The sequence below is a fragment of the Pygocentrus nattereri genome, chromosome 9, assembly GCF_015220715.1.
Source record: "Pygocentrus nattereri isolate fPygNat1 chromosome 9, fPygNat1.pri, whole genome shotgun sequence".
Classification (NCBI taxonomy): Eukaryota; Metazoa; Chordata; class Actinopteri; order Characiformes; family Serrasalmidae; genus Pygocentrus; species Pygocentrus nattereri.
This window is the reverse complement of record NC_051219.1, coordinates 39,291,513-39,300,557: the sequence shown is the minus strand read 5'-3', so window position 1 is coordinate 39,300,557 and position 9,045 is coordinate 39,291,513. Positions and strand designations below refer to the sequence as shown.

Here is a 9,045-nt window from a genome sequence, read left to right as displayed (position 1 = left end):
AACAATATTCATATTTTGACTATGTTAATGACCCCATATGTCCTCATACGACAAAACATAGCTTTGGAATATTTTTGATTAGAACAGGATGCGAACAAGGCAATTTTCAAAAACTGAATTTTTCTCATAGAAAAACTCCTTTTAGACGCAGTTCCTTACATGAGCGGAAGATCACGGCTTCCGCTGCAGCGGTCTGTTGATATGTTATTAAGGGAAGAACATAAATGCACCAACTGTACACAAGATTTAATTGAAAAACGTAACATCTGAAATCTCGCTTTTGGATTTATTTGAGACTGGGTCTAAATAAATAAAGAAAAAGAAAGAAAAATAAAACTCGTAGTCCGGGTTAAAAATGTTGATTTTATTCAATGAATTTCATTGATTTGTAGACATTCCAAACACCAGAATGTGACCACACATAATCGGCACCGTAGCAAATCTAATAGTAGCAGTAACATTGCAATCAGGTTTGAGCAAACTGCCCACTCCAATGTGCGAACTCTGCCCAGAACATACTGCTTTTTTTATCTATTTAACAAATAAGCATCTTGAGATACTTATGCCTGAATTGAGCTTTTAGTGCTGTAGGCCAGGTAATACAAAATAATGCCAACGACAGCAGCAAAGACCTCAGTGGACACCCAAGGACCACTCCATGCCCCCTAAAATAGACAATGAACAAGTTAGTGCTGAGCACAGATGCTGTTGGAAGAATTGCAATAGAAGTGCACCAGGACTTTATTAGCGTGTACTCACCCTGTGATCTACATTAACAGTAAACAGGGGTTTAATGGCTTCAACATCTTCATTATTTCTTTGTGCCTGAAACACCAAATGTTTACCATTAGAAACATTTACTGAAACTTTCAGAAACAGTTTTCTCAGCACAGCGACAATATTTTCCATAACGTGACACAAAAACACACCTTGCGCAGGGCGCTGTAGGACTCCTCATCAAAGAACTTCACTTGATATGTGCCGGAACTGGCCTGTGTGTGGGCAATGCTCCAGGAAACCTAAGCAAGATACACTAGGGTTAATGACATGTGGCCACACACAAAGACCTTAAATGAGGTTCACATTAGAAACATGGAAAATGAACCTGATATTTTCCAACATCCTGGCCTCTGGTCACAGGAAACTGTTTGCCATTGACATCTGCATAAAGGGCAACACTCTGTGGATAAAAGAGAAAAATGTTTCAGCAAAGTCTGCATAGATTAACTCTAAAACCATGAAACTACACCACTCACGTAACCCATTGACTTTTCTAGCGTGTCTTTCACTTTTATTTTTACTTTAAATGCATCAGACAGATGTTTAGATTTGACTGATATTTCAGACCAATCTGAATCTCATGTTGAATCTCATGTTAAATTACGAATCATAGGTCTTCCATCTGCACATGTGCATGCTGCACATACTGCATACACATCTGGCCATCAGACACTATTTGGTACCAATATCTACACATATTTATTCATTTAGTATGGTCATTATTTGCCGTTACCTGTACCTCCTCGTACAGTCATTTTGCACGGTGTCTTTCATCTCAGGTTATAGATATTATTATAGATTGTTGTATTTTTCTATTTGTATATATGCCTGTAGATAGGATCTTTTATATTTATTTTTCCTGTTCTATTGTCTACACCCTTATTACTATTACTGTAGTGTTGTATGTCTTCTACTGGCTGCTAAATTTCCTTGGGGATCAATAAAGCATCCATCCATCCATCCATCCATGATGTATTTATTGTACTCAGAAAGAGCAGAATCTTTACTGCTGCACAAAAATGTCTGAATATATTTGTCTCAAAGGCTAATCCAGGTCTATGTTGTCTAAATTTCAACATTTTACAAAAATGTGTGTCAGCAGACAAAATACTGGACCATACTGGCCAATATTAGGTGTCAGTTTTGTAATGTTACGGTCATCCTCCGATTATTAATCTAGGAATCGAGCAGACAGCATTTCCAGCTCTGTATGTTTTCATGATGCTGCGTCCCCTGTGGGCCCAGTGGTTGTTTATACCCATGCCAGATGGATGCGTTTCTGATCCCAAGGTAACGACAGGTCATTTGCTTAAGCAAGAAAGAAATGAGATGAAACGCGCTAAAAGAAAGCCTGGCACTCCTCATAAGACGACGTTTCTCCAGGGATAGTCAAGACGGCCATGATCAAATTGGTTTTGTTGGTAACAAAGATTGATGAACGTAAAATAAACATTAAGTCTGAGCCCAGAGCAGATAGACTGCACAACAAAAGAGATGGAGTCGACAGCATGCTGGCCAAAGAGTCAGAACAGCTTATTAGAGGCTCCAAATATTGTGCTGGCAACCACATAGGGAACAAACTCAAACTGCATGCTGCCTCCAAGGGAAAATAGGACATAAGTATAAACATAAGTTTGACGCAAACCTTTAAATAAGCCTAGAACAGCCCTGTCTAATAGTGACCGGGACCGTCTCACCAGCAAACTCAGATTCCAGTTTCGGACACAGCTGAAACTGAAGCTGTGTTTACAGAGCACAAAGTAGCACTGACCCCTGGCCTGTACTGGGGTTTGTGCAGGTTTTTATGGTCATCCTGTGTTTTCATGCTGGAATTAGGTTTCATCAATCAACTCATGGGGCAAGCGCTCATACTTCTATTTTTTATGACTTTGATTCTATAATGAAACTATTCCAAAGTTAGTTGCATATTAAAAATTGAATCTGCTGTTTCCTGTAGGTGTGTGGTCAAAGGTTAAGCTGAGTCCTAATATTAGGAGTTCAAGCTGAGCTCATTACAAAGCTGCTAAGTTGATGATAATGCCAGATTAGGAAGGTTACCATGAGCTCAGAGTGTAGATCTGACCCAAATACTGGGCTCACTGTAACTAGTCGTTCAAATCTGTAAAACAGGCTGTTGGCCTGTGGATCAGAATAATAGGGAAGATATACTGTTTTAGAAAGCAGAAGATAATGGTGTCTCACTTATTTAAAAGGTGTTGTACAACAATACATTTACATTAACTGAGATGAATAACAAACTAAACTAATTTCTGCTGCCAAGTGAAGGATGTTTTATTACGTTTTTGTGTGTGATAGTATTTAGTATTACGTCTTATGCATATGATGAATAAGAACATTATGAACAGTTATTCCTGGCAGTCTATTTACAGGTTAAGAACAGCTGTTGCTTCTGTTACTAATGTGGCAATGGTCCAGACAACAATGTGCCTGAGCCATCCTACATAATCGTAGCCATTTTCTACGTTGAGCAGGTCAGCGTGGCGCACAATGAAGAAAATAAGATGCAACAGTGCAAGGCTGGCCTGCTGGTCCTCGTGAGCAAGATGGGTCTAAAAACTGCAAACTGTAAGAGCAGCAATTTTTCTGCTATTTTAGCCAGTGTTTTTATGACCTCTCAAAATATCCTACACAAATATCTGAGTAGTTGTTCAAGAACAAATCAAAAGCAGTTCTCACTTGTGAAGGGGCAGTCGTGGGCTGGAGGTTAGGGATCCAGCCTCATGACCGGAAGGTCGCCGGTTTGATCCCCAGAGCCGACAGCACATGACTGAGGTGTCCTTGAGCAAGACACCTAACCCCCAACTGCTCCCCGGGCGCTGTGGATTGGGCTGCCCACCGCTCCGGGCAAGTGTGCTCACTGCCCCCTAGTGTGTGTGTGCTCACTAGTGTGTATGTGGTGTTTCACTTCACGGATGGGTTAAATGCGGAGTTGAAATTTCCCCATTGTGGGACAAATAAGGGTCTCTTAATCTTAATCTTAATCTCCATGCTGGTAAATACACCATTCAGTTGCAAACAGGTTCACTGTGAATCTTTGTCCTGCTTACCTGTGCTCCGTTTCCACAGGCCAGGCTCAGCTCAACAATGAAGACCGTCTCAGAGGAGATGACCGCATCAGCTGTTGTGTACGATGAGGTGGAGATGACCGGGTCTGTGCAGGTCTCAGCTGGGGAGACACACATGGATATACTAATTCATCAAAGCCAGACCTAGGGCTCTAAGAGTGAAAAGTGACTAACTTATCCTACTGTTCATCTGTTTATCATGAGCAGAACCCAGTGTGTTTAAACAGAACGGGACTGCAAATTATTACTAATTGAAACCCACACGCTCGAAAGACGGTACTTCAAGGGCTCTTTAGTAAAGGGAATATTTCTATATAGAAACACTTCATGCTTACATGGTTCTTCGGGTTGATGGAGAACATGTTGGCCATGATCCTTTTTATTACTATACAGAAACTTTTGGAAATGGTTCTAGCTATACAGCACCAAAACGGTCATGCTTGTAACAACAGAACACCACATAACCCCAATTCCAATGAAGTTGGGACGTTGTGTAAAACATAAATAAAAACAGAATACAATGATTTGCAAATCCTTTTCAACCTGTATTCAATTGAATACACTACAAAGACAAGATATTTAATGTTCAAAACTTTGTTTTTGCAAATGTTCACTCATTTTGGATTTGATGCCTGCAACACGTTCCAAAGCAGTTGGGACAAGGGCATGTTTACCACTGTGTTACATCACCTTTCCTTTTAACAACACTCAGTGAGCGTTTGGGAACTGAGGACACTAATTGTTGAAGCTTTGTAGGTGGAATTCTTTCCCATTCTTGCTTGATGTACAACTTCAGTTGTTCAACAGTCCGGGGTCTCCATTGTCATATTTTGCACATCATAATGTGCCACACATTTTCAATGGGAGACAGGTCTGGACTGCAGGCAGGCCAGTCTAGTACCCACACTCTTTTACCACGAAGCCACGCTGTTGTAACACGTGCAGAATGTGGCTTGGCGTTGTCTTGCTGAAATAAGCAGGACGTCCCTGAAAAAGACGTTGCTTGGATGGCAGCAGATGTTGCTCCAAAACCTGTATGTACCTTTCAGCATTAATGGTGCCTTCACAGATGAGCAGGTACCCATGCCATGGGCACCAACACACCCCCAGACCATCAGAGATGCTGGCTTTTGAACTTTGCGCTGAAAACAATCTGGACAGTCCTTTTCCTCTTTGGCCCAGAGGACACGACGTCCATGATTTCCAAAAACAATTTGAAATGTGGACTCATCAGACCACAGGACACTTTTCCACTTTGCGTCAGTCCATCTCAGATGAGCTCCAGCCCAGAGAAGCCGGCAGCGTTTCTGGGTGTTGTTGATATATGGCTTTTGCTTTGCATGGCAGAGTTTTAACTTGCACTTGTAGATGGAGCGACGAACTGTGTTCACTGACAGTGGTTTTCTGAAGTGTTCCTGAGCCCATGTGGGAATATCCGTTACAGAGTGATGTCGGGTTTTAATGCAGTGCCGTCTGAGGGATCAAAGGTCACGGGCATTCAATGTTGGTTTTCTGCCTTGCCGCTTACTTGCAGAGATTTCTCCAGATTCTCTGAATCTTTTGATGATATTATGGACTGTAGAAATCCCTAAATTCCTTGCAATTGCATGTTGAGAAATGTTGTTCTTAAACTGTTGGACTATTTGCTCACACAGTTGTTGTTGTGATGTGAAGTGGTGAACCTCGCCCCGTCCTTGCTTGTGAACGACTAAGCCTTTCAGGGATGCTCCCTTTATACTCAATGACACTCACCTGTTTCCAATTAACCTGTTCACCTGTGGAATGTTCCAAATGTTTTTTGAGCGTTCCTCAACTTGCCCAGTCTTTTGTTGCCCCTGTCCCAACTTCTTTGGAACATGTTGTAGGCATCAAATTCAAAATGAGTGAATATTTGCAAAAAACAATAAAGTTTATCCATTTGAACATTAAATATCTTGTCTTTGTAGTGTATTCAATTGAACATTAGGTTAAAATGGATTTGCAAATCATCGTATTCTGTTTTTATTTATGTTTTACACAACGTCTCAACTTCATTGGAATTGGGGTTGTACATAGAACCACAAACAAGGCATTTCATCAATCTGAAGAACCTTTTTATCATGCAAATATACACTCACTGGTCACTTTATTAGGTACTGCTATTAAAAGGTTTCCCTTTTTCCTTCAGAACTGCCTTAATTCTTCATGTCAGACTTTCAACAAGGTGTTGGAAACGTTCCTCAGAGATTTTGGTTGGTTATTTGAGTTACTGTTGCCTTTCTATCATCTGGAACCAGTCTGCCCATTCTCCTCTGACCTCCTCTCACATCAACAAGGCATCTTCATCCACACAACTGACCGCTCACAGGATATTTCCTCTTTTTCGGACCCATCCATCCATCCATCCATTTTCTAAGCCGCTTCTCCGTCAGGGTCGCGGGGGGGTGCTGGAGCCTATCCCAGCAGTCTTCGGGCGGGACCGTTCTCTGTAAACCCTAGAGATGGTTGTGCGTGGAAATCCCAGTAGATCAGCAGTTTCTGAAATACTCAGACCAGCCCGTCTGGCACCAACAACCACGCCACGTTCAGTCACTTAAATCCCCTTTCTTCCTCATTCTGATGCTCGGTCTGCACTTCAGCAAGTTGTCCTGACCACCTCTACAAGCCTAAATGCATTGAGTTGCGTCCGTGTGAGTGGCTGATTAGCTATTTGTGTTAACAAGCAACTGAACACCTAATAAAGTGGCCGGTGAGTGTACATTTAGGCATAAAGCTTGAATGCTAAACAGAACCGCTGCCTTTACTGAAGAGGTCTTGAAGGATCATCCGCGCACAGACATATTTACTTGTAGTTGGCAGCAACACTGAATCAGAGCAAGGCAGCCAGAGACTGATCACATTGAAACCATGTTAAATTGACAACGGGCTAAGAATATGTAAAAAATGCTATAGCTAGGTTACCTAAATAGTTAACTACACTCTTTTCTGCCAGCTTTAACAGCCCCAGGCAGCTACTAGCTGAAGTTAGCCAAGTCAGTTTAAAGAGTTCAGCTTCGCTGCTAACTACAGTTTCGCCCAGTGACCAGAAATAAATAGGCAGAATGAATAAAAACAACCTACCAGCACAGAGACTCAGACAAAGAGCCAGAACCGCTCCAATTACACGCATCTTTTTGTCTTTGCCTGGTCGACAGAACCCAAAGCAAGCTCAGCTTTCTGAGAGGAAGCCCAGTCACCGCTCACCCACTGATACAGACAGACACGTCATTGCTTTGCACAGGTGGTGGCGGAGGTTTGGCGTGAGGCCTCTAGCGACCGCCGCCGGCATTACAGCTGCAATTAAAACCAGCATTCTCCCCGGACCGGCCGCATTAAAACATCTCGTTTCTACACTCACTGTCAATATTATCGACTCAACGTGCCTCAAAGGTGCACTTTGTAGCTCTACAATTACAGACTGCCGTCCATCTGTTTCTCTGCATAGTTTGTTAGCCCCCATTACCCTGTTCTTCAGCGGTCAGAACCCCCATAGGACCACCACAGAGTAGGCATTGTTTTGGTCAGGGGTCTAAAATTCAGTAAGGTCCAGTCAGAGAAAATTTTCTGGAGCGAAGGTCAAGAACATCATAATGTCTAACTTGCATCGTGATTCAGGCCTGTATACTGTATAGCGAGGTAGCCTAGTAGTTATGTCAATATCATATACAGTCAACAACTGAATGTCAAATCAAACGAAGTACATTTCAGTGCTATTTCAACATTTATTGTGAGTTTTCTTTTTAGAGAACCCCGTATGAAATAACCTCCCTCTGGCTCACTTTCTTCTCTGACTGCCGTTTCTGGCCTCGTGCGTCACTCACTCCAGTCTCAGTGCTTATCGTAATGCACAGATCTGATTGGCTGAGTAGCGCCACGTGTGATATTTACAACGTATGCGATTGGTTTGAGTTTCCCGGGCAGATGGTACTGTAAATGCTAGAGAAATTACACTGATTAAAATAGTCAAAATTCAATAATTCGGGAATTCTGTGAAGCTGCATTGTGACATCATCAGTTGTAAAACGCTCTATACAAATAAATTTGATCTGATCTGATTGTTTATCGATCATCGGTTCAGGTCCTCATAGGACAGCGTCTGGGACCGCCTATTAGTGTCCTCTTGTTTAGGTGGTGGGTCATTCTCAGCACTGCAGTGACACTGACGTGGTGGTGGTGTGTTAGTGTGTGTTGTGCTGGTATGAGTGGATCAGACACAGCAGTGCTGCTGGAGTTTTTAAACACTGTGTCCACTCACTGTCCACTCTATTACACACTCCTACCTTGCTGGTCAACCTTGTAGATGTAAAGTCAGAGACAGTAACTCATCTGCTGCTGCAGTTTGCATTAGTGAAGATGTGAAATGAAGACGAAGATGGCAAATGAAGATGGTTCCCAAAGTGGCAGATGTCTTTGTGTTCCTCCTGCACATGTAACTTAATTTCCCTTTCAACTTTGCACATAAAACTTTACTTTTTTACTGTTGTTTTTCGGGTTATTCTTATATTTTCTATTTTCTTCTAAGATTATATTAAGATTATATTTGGTGAATGGAGGAACAGCAAAGTAAGAATTTCACTGTACAGTGCAACTGCCTGTTCTGCTGTGCAATAAAACTCTTGAATCTTGAATCTAGTCATCCTCTAGTCCTTCATCAGTGGTCACAGGACACTGCTGGCTGGACATTTTGGTTAGTGGACTATTGTAAGTGCAGCGATGACACTGAGGTGTTTAAAACTCCAGCAGCACTGCTGTGTCTGATCCACTTGTACCAGTGCAACACACACTAAAAAGGGGCTAACAGAGTATGCAGAGAAACAGATGGACTACAGTCTGTAACTGTACAACTACAAAGTGCATCTATATAGTAAGTGGAGCTGATAAAATGGACAATGAGCATAGAAACAAGGTGGTGGTTTTAACGTTATAGCTGATCAGTGCTTATCCAAAAACCCCATTTGACTGGAGAATTCTGAACAAAGGTGCTTCTTTTACTGGCACAAGCATTTAAACATACATTCAGCTTATCCTTCATTGAGATGTTCAGCCAACTGAAAGGGGCATCCTGGATCACCATGTCCACTGACACATCAGCTGAGTGGGTATAAAGCTCACCAAGCACTGGGCTGTGGAACAGTGGAACTGCTTTCTATTGAGTGATACA

The 9,045-nt window shown here is 42.0% G+C and overlaps 1 protein-coding gene across 1 annotated transcript; it reads right to left on the bottom strand.

The window, feature by feature from the left end:
• Positions 1-343: 343 nt before the first annotated feature.
• ssr4 (signal sequence receptor, delta) lies at positions 344-7,123 on the bottom strand. The gene is made up of 6 exons (XM_017712711.2): positions 6,966-7,123; positions 3,849-3,967; positions 1,106-1,180; positions 930-1,019; positions 760-825; positions 344-665 (listed from the first exon to the last, which is right to left on the bottom strand). The coding sequence occupies exons 1-6, from the start codon at positions 7,012-7,014 to the stop codon at positions 561-563; spliced, it is 504 nt and encodes a 167-aa protein (XP_017568200.1). The 5' UTR covers positions 7,015-7,123; the 3' UTR covers positions 344-560.
• Positions 7,124-9,045: the final 1,922 nt, after the last annotated feature.